We start from the raw sequence: 20225 nt of genomic DNA on the forward strand, positions 1-20225 counted from the left end.
TCTCCAATGAAATAGTTAGTCCAGGACTAAATTAATCTGTGTCCAGGAAACAGCCTCTCACTGTGTTACATGGGTTATTGTAAAATTGTGAAAGCTGTCAATTTGGATACTTGATCTGGCTGTTGCTGCCCTCTGGTGGAGGTGAAATATTATAGAGGCCTACATTTTGAGAGGACATCAGTAAATAACAGTTATATATGCTTCATGTTCAGGCCGTAAAGGGACTAGATGATGGAAAGACATGTTTGTTTTGGCACATTTTTTTAAAACGGTTCTGTACATTTATTGATTGATGATCCTCAAGTTATCGCCTAATCGTCTAATTTATAGGGCTTGTCATGCCAAATAATGTCCCCCGGCCAAATAGTGTCCCCCTCTAAGCCACAATGGAATTCGACAAACTATTAGCGTCCGATGCTATATCAACGGTGTGTTGACCTAATGATTAGAATTTTGTAGATCGTTACAGACTAAATTACCTTATTTCCATAATCGCTATGCAAACAAGGCTTATTTCCGCAACAATTTCACTGTTTAATTAAACAAGTTTTGTTTAGCTAATAAAATGAAAACATTCATTTGAACTACTTTTGGGTACCTTGTTAACATTACAACATGAAATCCATGTCTTAAACGTTAATACGTTTCGGAAATGGCAAAGAAAACGTGTCATCTGCTTGACACATGAAAGTACTTACCTTGCAGATCACGAAGTCAGCTAATTTCCACTCCATTCATATGCAAATCCGTTTGATTCATACACTGGCTTGTCTGGCTGTCATGTTTGATTTGAACTTGCACTCCCCTATCTACGCTGAAATAATATCATTTCCGTAGTCCTCTATTATGATCCTTTTTTTTCTTCAATCTATTGTATTGTCCTAGGATACAACAATGAATCATGTAGAACAAATAAATACCATCAAAGGATACCTTACAGCTTACAATAATGAACACCTTGTGAAACAGCTGTGAAAAACAACCTGGCAATATTTAAGATTTGAATACAAACTTTGATAGTTTTTGGTACAGTTGTGTCATTCATTTATTTTCACAGATTTTCTGTACACTTACATGGCAATCATAGACTAAAATACTGAATTCTGGTGTGTGGAATTCTGTCTGTCACTTCTTCTCAACAGGCAGCCAGTCTCAGAAGGGGGACTTGAAGAGGGAGACGGCAAAGTCCAGGCACTGCTGCTCTCCTTGTTCTGTGTGTTTACAGTGCTAGTGTTTTTAGTTAATCTGTGTATCTCACATATTATGTGTCCAGTATGATAGAGCAAGGAAACTTTCTTAGCAGATAATGACAACAACAGTGTAGATGATGTAAAGAAAAGTTGGAGGATGGTTGGTAATGGGGGACAACAGGTGGGTCCACGTCTGGGTGTTGGGCAGAACCTCTAGCTGCTGGAGAACAGGAGCAGAGTTAAAAGGAACAGGGTAGGAGACAGACGTAAACAAGCAAACACACAGGTTACACTTCACTGTGAGAAAATGTGATGGATTAGTGCAGTGTTAAAAAAATAAATTAACAGCGGGTAATCATATTTACCTGGTCAAAAACCTCCACTTCCTTCTCAGTCCGTGCCTGAAGGTGGTCCTCCAAGGCGTTCTGATCTGGTTCGACAACTTCCCCCACTTCAGGTGGGGTTTCAGTGGTCTGAAAGATCGTTATACAAAAATAGCAATAGACAAACAACAACACTAAGTCAATCACAAATTTGAAATACTACAGTATATGCAATAATTGTATATACAATTGCATTGTTTACCTCAGTCAACAGCTGCGGCTCCCGTCTGCTGTTGTGTGCAAAGAGAATTACCTTCAGGTTGTTCTCCCACCCTTCCTGGTATCAAGGGGCTTTCCCATGGCAGTCTTGAGGGTCTGGTTGGTCCATTTACCAAACCTGGAGGAGGGGGTAAGAAAGCGATATCTATTGACAATGTAAGATATTGAAATATGTCTGATTATGTACCATGGAAAAACAAATTGTAAAAAATAAATAAAACAAACCATTGGTGGCAGAACATAACCTATAACATCCGTACCGTACCTTGTTCCACCGTTCATGACCTCAGTCAGGAGACCGAAGTCATGACCTCAGGAGAACCGTGGGTGTTGAAGATAGTCCACCATCGCCTTGGAGGCGGCCTCGCTAGTCTCGTCCTTGATGGGTATCATACAAAACAAACATTTATTTTTGGTTCCAAGCACCATTTTTAACAGGTTACAGAAGGAAATTTAGAGTTAAGCACGTACTCTTCCTTTACTGACCTTAATGGGTATTGCCTCCACCCACTTGGTAAAGTGATCGGTCACCGTCAGACACCAGCTGATGCCATTCCTGGATTTCGTGAAGGGTCTGATGAGGTCCACCCCTAACATTTAAAATGTTAGAGAGAAGATGACCTTATTCTTACCCATATCTGTCATACAGTGTGCAGATTTTTGTAATTGTAAGGATACTGACACACACATTCTATGATATTGAACTGCCAAATAAAGTAACCATTACAAAACAACTTATCAGGGCAACATTTTAATTGGAACACTTACCGATCATGTGCCATGTTGAAACAACTTTGATGGGCTCCAACTCCGGTGCCAGTCTTTGCCTTCTCAAACGTCTGGCATGCTAGACAGGATACTGACCTTTAGGCAAAAAGTGATATATTGAAACATTGTATGCTCTCTGATATGACAATACAAAAATAAAATAAAATTATACAATCTACAATAACAATATAAATGGACCAAAAAGAGACAATATAAAAAAACTGGCAATGTGAGAAAATTATGGTAACTAGTCTGGCCCTAATTCAGTTTATTTTCTTCTCCATACCCCCTCCACCCACCCACCCACCCACACACACACACACACACACACACACACACACACACACACACACACACACACACACACACACACACACACACACACACACACACACACACACACACACACACACACACACACACACACACACACACACACACACACACACACACACACACACACACACACACACACACACACACACACACACACACGCTGTGCTGGCTCACAGAAAGAGTGGGTCATCGTAATTTTGGTCAAGGCTCTCTATGGCAGGTTCAGCAACTGAGGGAGCTGACTTAAATGAGTAAGCAGCTGATGTGCCAAAAAACTGCAAAACATTATCAGGCAGCTGGTGCTCATAGCAAGCCTCACCAGACAGTTTCAGTCCATATCGAATGTACAGGATGGAGTTAAGGGTCTGCAAGGACATCTGATTTCTAAGTTTGCTTTTTACCACACTCATCTGGCTGAATACTCTCTCAACTTCAGCATTTGAGTGTGGCAAGGACAACACAGACACAGCAGCCATGGCAAGTTCTTGAAACGGGTTGATATCAGCTGCATCCCTGAACTTCCAAATCTCACTCCAGAAGCCCAGTGTGTTTTTTGTCTCATTCGAATTTACTAAGATGGATGGCACGCCATTGCTGGACAATCTTGTCTATCTCTGCAGAGGAGTAGCCAAGGAGCTTGGCTATTTTTTATATTTCTCCAGGGCTCTTATTGTGCTTTAGAGTTTCCTCCACATTGAAAACTGACATGTACTGCAATGCTTCAATATTATCCGGCAGTCTCACCCTCAACTCATTAGTGATGGGGATGGTGAAGGCTACACGGCGCTTTTGGACATTGTTTCATCCTCAGGCGCAAGGTGGAGCTCAGCTGCCTTAGACTCAAAAAGGTAACCAAGGTACGGATTGGGACTGATGTATCCATCTATTGGCCCTTTGAGTACATCAACATTTGCCAGTGGATTCAGCACCCTGCTGCTCACAGACTTGATCAGGCTAACCAAGCTGTCAAGTAGCTTAAGAGGATCTACTTGCTCTCCCTCAAAAGCCTTGATGGTCAACTGTATCTCACCCAGCACTACTGTACCTCACCCAGCACTACTGTACCTCACCCAGCACTGACTTCAAAAAAGTCAGATCCAATATGTTTTGAGGATCCCTGTACATGGAGTATAAAACCTCAGCCATGTTGCAGTGTTCACTGGACTTGGTGACTGCGAAATGCAGCCTAAGCTCCTCCCACTGGTCCAAAATGCGTGAAACCGTGGGTTCAATGGAGAGCCAACATGTGGCACACAACTTGGTTATCTGTAAAGGTTTCCCCCCACAGTTGATGGTCTCAAATATGGCCTTGTAGGCCTCCCTGCACTTTGGAGACACTGAAAACCAGTTATAAGTCTCTTGTACCAAGTACCCCACACTAAGAGGGATGGCGTCATTGGAAGCATGACTTACAGCAAGCTGCAGAGAGTGGCGCACACAGCGAATAAGAACCAGATCTTTGAGGCCATACTCCTCCTTCAGCACTTTAGGCACCCCATTGTTAATCCCCGTCATAACAGAGGCATTGTCAGTCCCTATCCACAGGAGTTTCTCTTTTTTAAGACAACACTTCGAGGAAAGCCACAACAGCACGGGCATAGATTTGGCATCTCCTCCCTCCAACTCAACAAGCCCCAGAAATGTTGATACAATTGTCTGCTTGGTGTCACTAAAGTACCTTATCACAACCCCCAGGTACTTAGAAACACTTACAGCCGTGGACTCATCGAGGAGGAGGCTGAAACGCTGGTCACCAGCGTAGAAATCAGCCTTACAATACAGGCAGTATGCCCGTGTATCATCTCCAATAAATGGCTTCAACCAGCCTTTGAATTCAGGGTTTGATTCCCACTCCTTTCTGTATTTTTGAGTGTACAGTTTAGACTGAGACATGATGAGCTAGCCAGCTAGATGTTTAGAATATGTCACAGAGAGACACACACACAGAGGACAAGGTAAGTGACTGAGGCTGTGTGAGTCAAATGCAGTGATTTATTTTACATCAGCCAGCGGCGGCTTCCCGCATGCGCGATTAATATGCAGTCTGGACAAGGAGGGGTGAACATCTCCTGCTCTGACTGCATCTGGGAGGGACTGCTGTGCAGGACTGGGCCACCTGTGAATGCTTTGGGACAGGGGTGGGGCCCACTCGTTGAGAAGAGTAAGAACGATGCGTGCTTTCACGTCAGTCTTCAAAAGTCTCCAACAGCAGAAAAAGTCACTAGATTTGTCACTAGTCAATTTTTTTGAAAATGTTTAGCAAAGGTCGTCCAATCTTTCTTCCCTGTTTCCGTACACAAGCGCAGTAACATGGACATATGGCCGTCTGGGAACACTAACACTATAAAAAGGTGTGTATCAATTTAACCTTTGTTTTTCGAAAATGATTTCTCACTGATTGGAAAGAGTTTGTATGCTTCCCAAACCATACTGCATGCAATGCATTGTTTAAATGTTTTTATTTAACTAGGCAAGTCCTTTAACAAATTCTTATTTACAATGACGGCCTACCCCTGCCAAACACTAACGACGCTGGGCCAATTGTGCGCCGCGCTATGGGACTCCCATTCACGGCCGGTTCTGATACAGCCTGGAATTGAACCAGGGTCTATAGTGACGCCTCTAGCACTGAGATGCAGAGCTTTAGATCGTTTCGCCACTCGGGAGTCCCATAGGGGTTTCCTTGTTAAAAAGAAAACTCCACCCAAAAACTGTATTTTGGCATTTGTTTCATTAGTCCATTGTTGACAAGCAAAGCATGTTGGGACTCAACAATGGACTAATTACGCATACCAAAATAGTTTGGGTGGAATTTTCCTTTAATGTTCAGACCTAGCTTCACAGCTCTTAACAAAACTCCCCCTTCCTTCATCCAATGATTTGTGTGTAATGTAATTTAACCAATTTAATCTTTCGTCCATTTGGTTTCTATAGAATTAAGATAAGTGCTACGATGCTTTTGGCAAACCCAGCCTAGAGCTGCGTTCGAATGCCCCAATTATCAGTGGGTAATGTAGCCTAGCTAAAAAGAGAGACGTGTTCCCCAGTTTATTTACTGCGTTAGGCAGGTTAACACCACCATAGTAGTGTGTAATTATATGAATGCATTACCTTAAGGTATATGTGCATTGTATGCATATATTTCCAACTGGCAGTTGTTGATAGACCTTCAAGGTGAGACTAACAGCCTACCTCACTCGCGCGGTTGTCTCCTAGCACGTAGGCCCTGCGGTTTTGCGCAGACGCAATTGCTTCCCTTTTCGATGTCCCTCTGAATCTGTTCCTTAGCATACGACACAGTTAGCCACTGATTCTCACCGGTCGGCAAGATGTTCAGAGCCGTTGTTCGACTTTCAACCTCTGGGGTACGGAGTTTAGCGCGGATACGACCATGTTACTCGGGTAAGACTGACGGCAAAGCCTATTAAATGGTATATTTATTCATACAATTGTTTGCCTTTCGTGTTAGCCAGTTGTCCATCGCAAATCGCCATAAAGCTAGCTAACGTTAGTCGTAAAGGGTATGTAACGTTAAGGTAGTCTCACAAAACTCGACATAGTTTACACTATTAGGCTAATTCAATGCATTGCGGTAAGTATATTAAGTCACAAATACTGTTAAGTTGTGTATTGTGGTCCTACACAGATGGTATTCGCTGTATGTAGCTAGCTTAAAGCTAAGTCAATGGGACTGTTTGCGTCAGGGTGACATTGATTTTCATTTGATCTAAAGTAACATTTATTGGTGCCCTTATTGTAGTGACATCACGTTCATAAATTTGTCATATCCAGTGTAAATGTATAGATTCCATGAGACAGCTAGTAAACTTTAGCATGTGTCCTTGTGATGACCCACGCTTCAGTTTTTCGAGGGAATCACAAGTGCACAACAATGCGCAGCAATTCTAGACCTTGCGGTCAAACCAGTGTATGGTCATGTCCTACACCATCGACTGCTCTTGAGATCTGTACACTCAGTTATGGCTAGATTTGTGCTGTGAAAATAAACTGAGTGTCTTGTCATTGACCTCTGGCCCAGTTAACCAGATTGCTGTAAATATACATTCCTTCCCTGCAAGCTAAGGGGATATTGCAATTATATGTCAAAGGTCAGTTTCCCCTAGAATAGATCTTAGTGTAGTACACAGGCAAAGTACTCAAAACATACTGGGCTGCAAAAATCTTATCTGACAGAAGGTGTAGGTTATGGCTCACCTGCTTTTTCATGAGAATGGAAGGGTGTGTATTTTTTTTCCAGTCAAGCATCTATGAATAGTCCTTGACCTATATAATCTAGAATTAATTTATTTTCTATGTTGCAGCTCCTTTGGCCTCCCGATGCTACTCCCATGCCAAGGTGGAGACAGATGAGGAGTTCGATGCCCGTTGGGTCACTTATTTCAGCAAGCCAGACATTGATGCCTGGGAGCTGAAGAAAGGTGATCTTCTAAAGATGATTGAAAATAAGTTTGCACTTTTGCCGACCGGTCTGTCATTTTCTTTCAGTCCTTGAGTTGGAGACTAACGGATAGCCGGATTTAAAAAAAAAGGTTAACAGTATGCTTGAATCCCATAGGCATGAACACATTAATTGGCTACGACCTGGTACCTGAACCCAAAATCCTCGACTCAGCTCTTCGTGCTTGCCGAAGGTTGAATGACTTGGCCAGTGCCATCCGCATCCTCGAGGCAGTCAAGGTGAGCTACACAGCTTCCCCTACTACATATCTCAATAAAATAAACATATGTATTTTTGGTATTTTACAGTGCAGTCGGGAAGTGTTCAGACCCCTTGACTTTTCCCACATTGTAATGTTGGCCTTATTCTAAAATGTATTAAATTATTTCCCCCCTCAATCTACACACAATAATGACAAAGTGAAAACAGGTTTAAATGTTTCTGCAAATGTACTAATAAAACATACCTATTCAGACCCTTTGCTATGAGACTTGAAATTGAGCTCATGTTTCCAATGATCATCCTTGATGTTTCTATAACTTGATTGGAGTCCACCTGTGGTAAATTCAATTGATTGGACATGATTTGGAAAAGCACACACACCAGCCTATATAAGGTCCCATAGTTGACAGTGCATGTCAAACCAAGCCACGAGGTCGAAGGAATTGTACTTGGCTTCGAGACAAGTCTCTGAATGTCCTTGAGTGGCCCAGCCAGAGCCCAGACTTGAACCTGATCGAACATCTCTGGAGAGACCTGAAAGTCGCTGTGCAGCGACGCTCCCCATCCAACCTGACAGAACTCAAGAGGATCTGCAAAGAGGAATGAGAGAAACTCCCCAAATACAGGTGTGCCAAGCTTGTTGCTTCATACCCAAGAAGAATCAAGGCTGTAATCACTGCCAAAAGGTGTTTCAACAAAGTACTGAGTAAAGGGTCTGAATATATATATATATATAAATATATGCACACACACACACAGATAAACCCAAACATTTGTAAAAACCTGTTTTTGCTTTGCCATTATGGGGTATTGCGTGTAGATTTGGGGGGGGGGGTCTTAGAATAAGACTAATGTAATTGAAAAAAGTCAAGGGTTCTGAATACTTTCCGACTGTATTAGGATCCCCATTAGCTGTAGCAGCAGCTACTCTACCTAGGGTCCACACATGACACAATACAGAACATTAGAAGACAACCGCTCAAGGACAGAACTACATAAGTGTGGATATACTCGCTGCTTTTATATCGTATGTCAAAATGGAAAATCTCTACATTTCAATTTATGCCATTTGGTTAAAGGAGCTACATGTAATTTTTGCATTGTAATTTCTGAAAATGTCAATATACTGAACAAAAATGTAAAACGCAACATTCCCTTTTGTGGGGGAGAACTCATTCTGATTAGGTGGGCCTATTGCAATTCACCTAGCTTCCACATGAGCATACATTTAAATGACTTCCATTCAGACAAATCCACCAAAAGCACATTTTTGAATATTCCAGTAGCTTTGAAAACTGGTTCCCCTGAAATATGCATACTATTGACTTTTAGGGTTTGGGCTATTTCTTGTATTTGGTGGAAGCAGACTTTAATCCTCACATGAGCCACCTAGCTGTACAAAAAGAACAGTCAAACTCCTTAATTAGTAGGTGTACCAATTCCTCACTCTTTCAACGTAGCCAACTACCTTTTATTTAACTAGACTAGCTGGAAGGTTCACAGCATAATCTATTTTTATGCTATACTGAACAAACGCAACATTTTAATGAGTTAGTTCATATTAGGAAATCAGTCAACTTAGTGAAATTAGGCCCTAATCTATGGATTTCACATGACTCGGCATGGGCACAATATGGGTGGGCTTAGTATTGTTATTGACCAAATACTTATTTTCCACCATAATTTGCAGATAAATTCATTAAAAATCCTACAATGTGATTTTCTGGATTTTTTTCCCTCATTGTCTGTCATAGTTGAAGTGTACCTATTATAAATTACAGGCCTCATCTTTTTAAGTGGGAGAACTTGCACAATTGGTGGCTGACTAAATACTTTTTTGCCCCACTGTATATAGAGAAATTAACATTACATTTTCTGGCAACAGCTCTGGTTGACATTCCTGCATTCAGCATGCCAATATCATGCTCCCTCAACTTGAGACATCGGTGGCATTATTGTGTTGTGACAACTGCACATTTGAGTGGCCTTTTATCCCCAGCACAAGGTGCACCTGTGTAACGATCATGCTGTTTAATCAGTTTCTTGATATGCCACAACTGTCCGGTGGATGGACTATCTTGGAGAAATGCTCACTAACAAAATGTAAACATTTGAGAAAAATATACTTTGTGCATATGGAACATTTCTGGGATCTTATTTCAGCTCATGGGACCAACACTTCACATAGTGTTTATTTTTGTTCTGTATATGTCACTTTTTTGTGAAATTGGGTTTAACGTGTAAAATAATTTTGATTTAATTTCCTTTGAATTTATTCACATATATTCGTATTTTAGGAAACGTATAGAATGGTACACAATATTCAACCTGTATGCCTTTTTTGTAATATTCCCTATGGTGAACTTCATCATCCTCTCTCTGTAACAGGACAAATCTGGCCCCCACAAAGATATCTACCCATACCTGATTCAAGAACTGCAGCCCACTCTGATTGAGCTGGGTATCTCCACACCTGAGGATCTGGGCATGGACAAATTATAGACATCCTCTGGGTGAGTGCTTACACATTGAAAAGTGAATGCTCTGGGCCCAGTTTCTCAAAAGCATCTTAAGGCTAAGTTCTTTGTTACAACCTTTGTAGGAGCATTGTTAAATCTCTGAGCCGTGTCCCAAAACCTTTGTTCCTAAAGTTGCACTTAAACGCATGTAATTTACCAACTGCCTCAGACCATTTGTAGAACAGCGAAGTGCATCGTTAAATATGTTAGACAGATCCCCACTAAACATAGAATCAAGATGTTTCAGTCTGTGACCCCATAACTTCACAACGAAGTTGAATACAAATAAAATTGCCAATGTCTCTGCAAATATTAAACAAGCAAAGGATGATGACTGCATTAAAAAGCAAATAGCCTATCCAAAGTATAGGCTACAAAGGCCTATATTTAAATTGGTTATGTTTATTCAATTGAGTTTTATTTTGTGCATTATAGGGTAAACTGCCTCAATATTAGCAGCCATAGGTGATCATCTCTAGGAGCTGATACAGCGTCAGTATTGTGGAATAATTCTAATGTTAAAGATGCAATGTGCAGAAAAATCGCTCCTCCATTTCCTGGTTGCTAAAATTCTAGTTTGCCTAATTTCAGTTGGATAAAACAAGCAGTCATTGTGTAGAGAATCATTGTACTGCTCTGAAATAACTTTTCCATATCAATGTGAAGCTGGTGTACAAAACCAAGACACTAAAACTAAACTTGAGAACTGAAGCATAGATATAGCGCACATAACAGATCTACCGCATCTTAGGCTTGCTTACAATGAGTGACATCTATAACCCATTTCTATGTGAACTTGGTCTGGTTGCCCAGAAAGTTACATACTGCAGCTTTAAGGTAAGATGTCAATGGAGAAAGATTGCCTGAGAGCAGCGCTGCCTTTCTTTTGATCCTATCAGTATTGACACATGCCTCAACTACACGATAAGCGAATGTTCTCTCTGCATGGTCTTTTGGGAAAGGCATGTTGCATCTTCGGGCCCTTCAGTTCTCTTCATTTTTAAATCAACTAATTAAATGTTTCCTTTTCATTTCCCCTCAGGTCATCTGGTGGCCAATGAGATGAACCACTTCTCTTCAAGTCTCTGCCTTGTCCTGGTGTCTGTATGATGTTGATTTAATCCACTCTCCTGTTGTGTACAAAATTATGGATTTAATAAAGCAATATCTATTGACGCTGCTGTCTCAATGGTAAGCTTGATTTACTGGCGTGTAGTAACCCATTAATTCAAAAGGTGTCAATGTTCAATTTCCAAACAAACTTTTTCTCAATTAAATCAATTATGGGCTTTTCAGACCACTGACATATACAACAATCTTATGTTTACATGAACATATGGCAGACCCAAACATTTAACCTAACTAGTAGTATGTACTTTGATGCATCTCATAACACTGCTGGGTCGAAACTGATGTAAGATGGTAGTTCAAGAAAGTTGAGGACAAAGGGATTAATTCCAACAATGGGTTTGGTCAGCATTCACTTTGATTCAATGCAGAGGGGTCTTGTAATTATGTCAGGTTTTGCACAAGCTCTCAAACCCTTCTTCCCGTAGTGTAGGGTGTTCAGCGGTTAAACTTCGCCCACGGCTGGCTGTTAAACGTCAATGATTGCTTGTGGGTCGGTTTTCGAAATATGGCCCTTCTCTCATTTTAGCGAGAAATAATCTTAAAACACTAACATCAACTAGCAGATTTGCAAATAGCCATATGTTGCGTGCTTCCTCCGTTAACGTTACACATGCTAGATTGCTAATTAGCACTGGTGGTCGTCTTCCTGAAGTGCTGTGATACGGCCGTTTGGGAACACTAACCCTAAAGGTGTGTGGTAATTTAACATTTTGTTTTCTCAAAATTATTTCACACTTATTATGAATTAATATACGTTATTTCCAAAACTTTACCGCAAGCGATCCGTGTTAACGTTAAGAGCAAGCGTCGGGGCTCTTAACAAAATGGTCCCCGGGAAGAAGTTACCTTCATCAATAGGTGCTAGCCAAAATGTAATTTTGCACTAGCCCTGTTAGGTGGCCCCTTTTGTTGAAAATTGCAATAATCAGACAGAATTTGATATTGGTAATACTATCACCAGAAAGTTTGCTACCACTGAAGTTCTCCCACCTTGTGGTTTCTGATGTCATGGGGTAGGGTAGAAGGAAGGACGGTGAAAGTAGTCCAAGGCTTCTGTTGACAGGAAGCGGAAGTGGTCCTTAGACTAGCTAGCAGGAGGAAAAGACAGCAGCGATAAGACATCCTTTCATGGATGGTTGGAAATACAGTCAACATGCCTGTTTTACCGTATAAAGCGTGAACATTCCCACCAACATGAACAACATTATGGAGGAACAGGAGAGGGATACTCTCCTTGCTGCTGTACCCGAATCCCAAGTTTTGACGCCGGTAACTATGTTTTGGCTAGCTAGCTAACCAATAACACGCAATCTGATTTCTGGCAACTCTGTTTTCAAATGACAGCCAACCTTGCTACCATTCTCTCAGCGTATAACGTTACTTGGCTTGTTATTTACTGTTTACTGCTAACGTTAGCAAAGTTTGTAAGTTAACCATGTTAGCTACAGATTGTACACCAGATATTGAGAACGTTATTTAAATATGTCATTTAGAAGACGCTCTTAACCATAATTGCTCTGGATAAGTGCCTTGCTCAAGGGCACATCGACATATTTTCCACCTAGTCGCCTCGGGCATTCGAACCAGCGACTGGCCCAACGCTGGCCCAACGCTCTTATCAGCTTGGCTACTTGCCCTATCCAGCAACTTGTTTAGGTTCACTGACAAATATTTTAAGAGGGTATGTTCAACTGCGTAGAATACACACCAATATGTTTTTTTATATATTTCAAAACGTCTTGTATAATCTTAACTATTCCGTTAACCCGTTACACGTGGGAATATGCCTATATTGCAACCGAGGTAAACCAGATTCAGGTTGGATATTCGCCTGTAGTTTTCCTTACCTCCACCAACAGCAGTTAGCAGTCAACATAGTGACAAATCTAATTTTTCAAATTTCAATAGCTCTTTAACCATTACTCCTAAAACTTTAAAAACAGGTTCTAGCTAACCCGATGGCATAGACACACATTGCACATGCTTTTTTATTTTTTACATCTTGCACTATTTAATATTATAATATTTTTTTTGCAATAGCTCCTTGGTCATGTGACCAAGTGACTTCAAACAAGGTTCAAAATGTACACTCAGCAGACCTACACATTGCACACACTTTAGTTTGTCCATTTTCATCTCACATGTTTTTACATTAGTTTTTCAAACTTTATAATTTCAATAGCTCAATAGTAATGTGACACACTGACCGCAAACTACTTGTCCACGGACTGGCGGAGACGGGTGCCGCGAGGCATCCAGTGCGGTAATGGGACCGGTCCCCGGAGAAACTGGCGGGATCCCTGGTGAGAGTTCTTTTTTTTGTGTGAAGGGCAGAGCACCTGGAATGCGTTCGCCCCGGGAGAGGGACCCAAGCCCTGGAAAGCGTTGCGGTTTCGGCGGCGTCTGGTGAGCTCTCCCTGGCCCTTGAAAATCTGGGGGCGAGGGTGTAAATCTCAAAGGTGGGCCGTACCCATATCCACAGCAGGTCTCAAAGGTGAACAGCCTCTGGCATGTTATAACAATATAGGTAAGGAAAGTTGGCAAAAAAGATCCGTAATTTCGGGGTAAGGATGGGCTCTTAGGGCTGGGTCAGTTGGGCTGGGGTGCGAAGCGGGGCTGGGGTGCGAAGCGGGGCTGGGGTCGAGCCGTGGCTGGGGTGCGAAGCGGGGCTGGGCTCGAGCCGTGGCTGGGGTGCGAAGCGGGGCTGGGGTGCGAAGCGGGGCTGGGCTTGAGCCGTGGCTGGGGTGCGAAGCGGGGCTGGGCTCGAGCCGCGGCTGGGGTGCGAAGCGGGGCTGGGCTCGAAGCGGGGCTGGGGTGCGAAGCGGGGCTGGGCTCGAGCCGCGGCTAGTGTGCGAAGCGGGGCTGGGGTGCGAAGCGGGGCTGGGCTCGAGCCGCGGCTGGGGTGCGAAGCGGGGCTGGGGTGCGAAGCGGGGCTGGGGTGCGAAGCGGGGCTGGGCTCGAGCCGCGGCTGGGGTGCGAAGCGGGGCTGGGCTCGAGCCGCGGCTGGGGTGCGAAGCGGGGCTGGGGTGCGAAGCGGGGCTGGGCTCGAGCCGCGGCTGGGGGAGCAGTCGCTCTGTCGCCCTTTTTTATTTTATCTTTTTATTCCACCTTTATTTAACCAGGTAGGCCAGTTGAGAACAAGTTCTCATTTCCAACTGCGACCTGGCCAAGATAAAGCAAAGCAGTGCGACAAAAACAACAACACAGAGTTACACATAAACAAACATACAGTCAATGACACAATAGACAAATCTATGTACAGTGACTGCAAATGTAGAAGATTAGGGAGGCCCTCCTCTCGCCATCATTGGAAGTTAGTTGTGCGGCCCATCTCATGGTTTCTCGTGCGTGGTCTCGCAAGGAGCTGTATGTGGGTGTTCGTCCGGGTGGTGTCCGTTGGCCGGCCGAAGGCGGACCGGTGGGGAGGTTGGGTCCGGCATGTCAAAGTGAAGACCATGTTGAGCGGGGAAAGAAGACCATGTTGAGCTTGACTCTAGTCTGGCACTGTGAAGAGACATGAGAGGTGTAGAATAAGTGGGAGGCCTTTGCCGCCGGTGAAATACCACTACTCTAGTCGTTTTTTCACTTACTTGGGGAGGCGAGCCCTGGGTGCTCGCGCCGGGTGCGACCCGCTCCAGGGACAGTGGCAGGTGGGGAGTTTGACTGGGGCGGTACACCAGTCAAACACACGAGCAAAAGCTCGCTTGATCTTGATTTTCAGTTTGAAAAGTTCATAGCGATGTCGCTTTTTGATCTTTCGATGTCGGCTCTTCCTATCATTGTGAAGCAGAATTCACCAAGCGTTGGATTATTCACCCACTAATAGGGAACATGAGCAGAGTTTGGACCATCGTGAGACAGTTTAGTTTTACCCTACTGATGATATGTTGTTGAAATAGTAATCCTGCTCAATACGAGAGGAACCGCAGGTTCAGACATTTGGTGTACGTGCTTGGCTGAGGAGCCAGTGATGCGAAGCTACCATCTGTGGGATTATGACTGAACGCCTCTAAATCAGAATTCCCCCCCTAAACGTAACGATACCGTAGCGCCGCAGATCTTCGGTTGGCCCGGGTTAGCCTTCCTCTTTTGACAGGTGAGTAGAGCCGTTCGTCACAAGGTTGGGGTGCAGCCGGATATGTTGCTGCCCCTCTCCTGATGCACCGCATGTTTGTGGGGAACCTGGTGCTAAATCACTCGTAGACGACCTGATTCTGGGTCAGGGTTTCATATGTAGCAGAGCAGCTCACTCGCGATCTATTGATAGTCAGCTCTCGATCCAAGCTTTTGTCTGGGCCAGAGGCCAGACATAGAGTGTGAGAGAGAACAGGCAGGTGGGTAGAAGACATTGACATTGGGCTCTGGATAGGTAGGGGGCTAGGTGGTGGTCGCCCATCCGCCAGGCCCGTCTTCTGGTGGGATTGTCAGTCAGGTTGTGACTCGCTGTAGAAGTCAAAAGGTCACCAGGTGCACGATGAGGCCTCCCCCAAGGCTGGGGGCACTCAGAGTCCAAGCAGGGACGGCCGGACTCGGGGCATCACTCAGGATGTGGAGGTTGGGTTGGGGACTTAGTCTCTGAGTGGATAAAAGCGGGCAGATTCCAAGCGTAATTATGAGCCGTCCTCCACTCAGCAGCCTCCATTGCTATATGGAAATGGCTAAATTGAAATGTTTCTTGCAGAAGAAATATGAAAAGCATAGCTATGGTAGCAATTGAAACGGAAGAGTTTCACAAAGTTAATGACACGACTGAATCCAAACAGAACACTGGTATTTTTATGATATAACCAAATATTTTGGGTGTCCTTTACTGGACAGCCCTATACAAACCGCCAGCATAGATTTGAACTAACCTGTATTTGATAACACTTTTTATGGTCTTGATTCGGGTGTGACCAGTTGCAGGTGATTCGTTTGAATTTTGAAAATGCTCAGTTATTAAAATAAATGTTTTTCTCCATGAAGTAATCCAACAATGTTAATGCCACCATCTTGTCAATTAAAAACCTTCTCTCATTGAGCGACACTGGTGAGTCATGACATGCAGCACTTTGGGAAGTGTCATGATCATGATGGCACTCACCTGTGACAAACAATGTGAGAAGATTTTAAATAGACAAAATGGCGGCGTAAACATTGTTGGATTACTTCATGGAGCAAAACATTTATAAAAAAAATGGATAATTTTCTAAATTGGTGGCAATATACTTGGCTAGTTATCTTTTTGAGTCAAATGAGAGGCTAATGGCAGGGCTAATTTGTAGTTGTGTAGCAGCATTAAGGGCAAGGCTGTTTTCTGTAGTTGTCTTCCAGGGATCCTCTATTTGTAACAGAATCTGCCAATCCGCCATGACATTTCATACATTCCTGATTTTCACATGTCAAGGGTCCGGGCAATGGCAGCAGCTCAAGACCAAGGGCTACAGATGGGGGCATCAGACCTTTGGAGAAGAGGGGACCCTACATCATGTCCAAAGCCCCAGCCATTCACATGAAACTACGTAAGCACATCCCTGGCCCTAGATTGACACAATTCCTGTTTAAAGCCTTGTGATGATTCAGTGTTTCAGTGCCTATGTTTTTATTTAAAGTGTTCTTCTGCATGTGACTGAATCCTGGCTTTAGAGAAACACCGTGAGATGGCCCGTAAAGCAATGAAGAAAAAAGGCCTTACCTCAGGGGGTCCAGTGATGCAACAGCCCAGGCAAGGAGGAAAGAGGTAAGAGATGTATGTTTGTAGGTGTGTATCATTGGACGCCTACAAACATGGAATTTGAGGTATTCGAGCTGTTACAATTCAAGTCTCTCTTGTTCTTCTTGTAGAAGTGTGAAGTTCAACAAAGGCTATGCTGCTTTGAGTCAGCACGCTGAAGAGACACTGGTAGCATTGGATTCAGACAGGTAAAGGACTACACACATATGGCGCCGAATGTTGATCTGCCAATCGTTCGGCGCGCTGGGATTTAGGGACCACACCCTGGTGGATGTCTGACATTGTGCAAATTATGGCCTCTGTTCAGAGGTGCTAAGTACTCTCTCTGGCAAACACTATTGGCAAGGCACTACTAACTGCAGACAGGGTCTTTAGAGATTGTTTTTTTTACGAAGTTTTTTATTTAACCAGGCAAGTCAGAACAAATTCTTATTAACAATGACGGCCTACCTCGGCCAAACCCGGACGACGCTGGGCCAATTGTGTGCTGCCCTATGGGACTCCCAATCACAGCTGGATGTGATTCAGCCTGGAATCGAATCAGGGTCTGTGGTGATGCCTCTCCACTCAGATGCAGTGCCTTAGACCGCTGTGCCACTCGGGAGCCCGTATAGGGCTGGAATTCAATCCAAGTGCGCCTGGTCAGCAATGCACATTTTAAAAGGCAATTTTCCCACGTTTGCATAGACCACATTTATGGTAAACTCTGCATATGTTGACTCAATCGTAAATGACCTTTAAGTGGCACATTGTCCAAATCTGAGATCGGATTGAATCCCAGCCTAAGAGTTTTCCTAATGACATTATCTTGTCTTGACCTTGCAGTGATGATGAGCTAGATGTCGAGCAGTATTCCTCGGGATATTCTTCAGCTGAGGTGAGTGTGCCCAGTGTGAAAGAGTGTATACTATACTCAGACCATGCTTCTACATAGAAAGGCTTGTTCGTTGAGCAGCAGTGCTCTCTATCAGGAACAGGGTTCAGTTTTTATATAAAATAGTTGCCCTTATAGTCAACTGCACATCTATTCATATTTAAACAAGATTCAATACAAGTATATACAATGTAAAAAAGAACATCTGAAATCCACCTACAATTTATATTCTCCTCACACATTTTTCTTACACCTCCTGTCCACATACCTTTTTTGAATTGTCATTCCACGGCTGACCTGTTGACCTCTCTGTGCAGGTACACCCAGACCTGAGCAGGCAGCTGCTGCAGGATGGATACCGGCTGGATGAGATTCCTGACGACGAGGACCTGGACCTCATTCCCCCTAAAGCCATGGGTTCCTCAGCCTGCTGCTGCGCTGAGGCCCCGTCGTGCTCCGTGCAGTGAGGAGGGCACTTAGTGCTGTGACCTGGCTGACCCTGCAGCTCTGTGTTTAAAGACTGGACCTCTGTTACCCTGACCTTATCCACTGTTTAAGTCAAGGAAGGCCTCTTGTTACCCAAACCCTACCATTGTCTAAGCATGGAACCCCCCTAACACTTTAAACGCCTAGCCACTGTTTATGCAGTGCTCTCTACACCCTAACTAACCTTAAGCATGGACTGAAGTCATCCTAAGCCTTAGCCACTGTCCAAGCAGGGCTCTCTGTCACCCCAAAGGTTGACCTCTGTGTTATTTTGGATCTAGATGAAATGCTAACCATGCTGCAGCCCCTCTGAATAGACAGGTGCAGGGTGATTCGTCACTGGACATGCACTATGCTCATTCACCTGATGGAGAAGGTTGTCCTCTTTGGCATATCTCTCCCAGGTATATTTAAACATAGAAAATTGATATGCATACAGCAAATGTCCTAGAGCGGTTTGAACGCTAAAGTTTTTCCGCAAGCTTGTCTTGCTCCAATTCCCTTTCAAAGTAAGCCCTTTGAAAACAAACCTGAACATTCCCTAACTTTAGATATATTGATTGGCATTTTTAATACATCTTCCTAAAATTCCCTGTTTCTGTTGCAAATCCTTGGTATTAATCTTGGGTCTAACCTCAAACCCTTGTCTGTGGCTTTGACACTACATGGTTTACTTGTATGTGAATTAATGCTTTAAATTGTATAGGGAAATTAGCACTTACTCATGTCAGGCTGCCTTTCAATGCTTTTTCCCCCAAAAAAGTGTTATATGTTAAAGGGTTACAAAATGGCACTGTTTTTACTGTAATGTTACAGCAATGAGAACTGGTCAATCTTGTCCTGTGTGTTAGAGGTAACATTACATCCCATGGTGTCACTGAGGTTAAACACTACCTCCTGACAATGCTGTACACAATAACCTACTTGATCCTCTGCCTACTACATATAGTAGTTACTAGATACTCACAGGGACATGCATACGATAGGCGATCTGAACAGACAAGTCACCTACCTGTTGTTACATTTGGATCACTCTCACTCAGCAAATTGTAAATTTACCCACCCGTATGTTAGTATTTTGGTATCTTCTGATTTTTAAATCAAGCTGTACATTGTCAGTACACTAAACATTTTGAAGAATTCTGTCTGTGTTGTCAGGCATTAGAATGGGTGATTCTCATCACTCGAGCCCTTACATGTGTGGCTAAAGATAAGTGTGTTTGCTAGTTGCTGTTTATCAGTGCAGACTTAATGTGGAAGTGTGTGTCAGTCTGGCGGTGTTTACACAAGCGACCCAATTCTGATATTTTTTTCACTAATTGGTCTTTTGACCAATCACATCAGCTTTGAAAAAGAGCTGCGGTGGAAAGTTCTGGCATGATTGGTCCAAAGACCAATTTAGCAGAAAGAATATCAGAATTGGGCTGCCTGTTTAAACGCAGCCATTGAGTGCTTGACCTGTGTGCTAGATAGATAAATATTGCACTCAACACCAACTGGTGCAGTCAGTACACTGCACTCGCCTGTACTATGCAACTAATGGGACAATCTGCTTAAGTATCCTAGTTAAAACAATATACCAAGTGTTACTGAGTGCTAAATGTTTAAAAAAAACTCGAGTTATTATGTATAGGAAACTATTTTTATTTGATTATAAAGATTGTTTTGCTATATTCAATATAATTAATATGCACACGTCCTGTTGTAATTTTCTTCTGGTTTGCTGGAGGGGATGTTACACCATTGAAAGTTATTTTCACAGAATTCAGAGTACTATCAATCTAATCTCTGTCAAATATATGTTATGTAGAAGAGCTTGAATGTACAGCATTGAGGGTGCAGCATATGTTTATGATGAGTATTCTGGTATATTGGAAAGACATCTTGATAAAAGCAGGTTGGTTATGTTAGATCAGGGGTGTCAA

General features: G+C 43.2%; 2 protein-coding genes and 2 long non-coding RNA genes across 4 annotated transcripts; 2 read left to right on the forward strand and 2 right to left on the reverse strand.

Moving 5' to 3' along the window:
* Positions 1-1017: 1017 nt before the first annotated feature.
* Positions 1018-6121, reverse strand: LOC139385071 (uncharacterized). Its single transcript, XR_011628910.1, has 6 exons — positions 6008-6121; positions 2561-2656; positions 2279-2382; positions 2058-2170; positions 1556-1910; positions 1018-1410 (listed from the first exon to the last, which is right to left on the reverse strand). It is a non-coding gene; the product is annotated as an uncharacterized lncRNA (long non-coding RNA).
* LOC139385070 (cytochrome c oxidase subunit 5A, mitochondrial-like) lies at positions 5905-11272 on the forward strand. Its single transcript, XM_071130118.1, has 5 exons — positions 5905-6298; positions 7219-7335; positions 7473-7594; positions 9966-10090; positions 11139-11272. The coding sequence occupies exons 1-4, from the start codon at positions 6226-6228 to the stop codon at positions 10077-10079; spliced, it is 426 nt and encodes a 141-aa protein (XP_070986219.1). The 5' UTR covers positions 5905-6225; the 3' UTR covers positions 10080-10090; positions 11139-11272.
* On the reverse strand, positions 8578-12304 carry LOC139385072 (uncharacterized). The gene is made up of 2 exons (XR_011628911.1): positions 12218-12304; positions 8578-11226 (listed from the first exon to the last, which is right to left on the reverse strand). It is a non-coding gene; the product is annotated as an uncharacterized lncRNA (long non-coding RNA).
* Positions 12274-19997, forward strand: LOC139385069 (protein FAM219B-like). Its single transcript, XM_071130117.1, has 6 exons — positions 12274-12496; positions 16614-16728; positions 16853-16946; positions 17051-17128; positions 17766-17817; positions 18132-19997. The coding sequence occupies exons 1-6, from the start codon at positions 12422-12424 to the stop codon at positions 18279-18281; spliced, it is 564 nt and encodes a 187-aa protein (XP_070986218.1). The 5' UTR covers positions 12274-12421; the 3' UTR covers positions 18282-19997.
* The last annotated feature ends 228 nt before the right edge of the window (positions 19998-20225 follow it).

The sequence above is a fragment of the Oncorhynchus clarkii genome, chromosome 26, assembly GCF_045791955.1.
Source record: "Oncorhynchus clarkii lewisi isolate Uvic-CL-2024 chromosome 26, UVic_Ocla_1.0, whole genome shotgun sequence".
Lineage (NCBI taxonomy): Eukaryota > Metazoa > Chordata > Actinopteri > Salmoniformes > Salmonidae > Oncorhynchus > Oncorhynchus clarkii.

What these genes read in the sequence shown, in the direction of transcription:
- LOC139385070 (XM_071130118.1), top strand. Translation starts at nt 6,226, where the DNA reads ATGTTCAGAGCCGTTGTTCGACTTTCAACCTCTGGGGTACGGAGTTTA. An exon ending in GATACGACCATGTTACTCGG is followed by an intron (nt 6,299 to 7,218) that starts GTAAGACTGACG and finishes TCTATGTTGCAG; the next exon opens with CTCCTTTGGCCTCCCGATGC. An exon ending in GCATCCTCGAGGCAGTCAAG is followed by an intron (nt 7,595 to 9,965) that starts GTGAGCTACACA and finishes TCTCTGTAACAG; the next exon opens with GACAAATCTGGCCCCCACAA.
- LOC139385069 (XM_071130117.1), top strand. Translation starts at nt 12,422, where the DNA reads ATGAACAACATTATGGAGGAACAGGAGAGGGATACTCTCCTTGCTGCT. An exon ending in AATCCCAAGTTTTGACGCCG is followed by an intron (nt 12,497 to 16,613) that starts GTAACTATGTTT and finishes TCACATGTCAAG; the next exon opens with GGTCCGGGCAATGGCAGCAG. An exon ending in CCCAGGCAAGGAGGAAAGAG is followed by an intron (nt 16,947 to 17,050) that starts GTAAGAGATGTA and finishes TTCTTCTTGTAG; the next exon opens with AAGTGTGAAGTTCAACAAAG.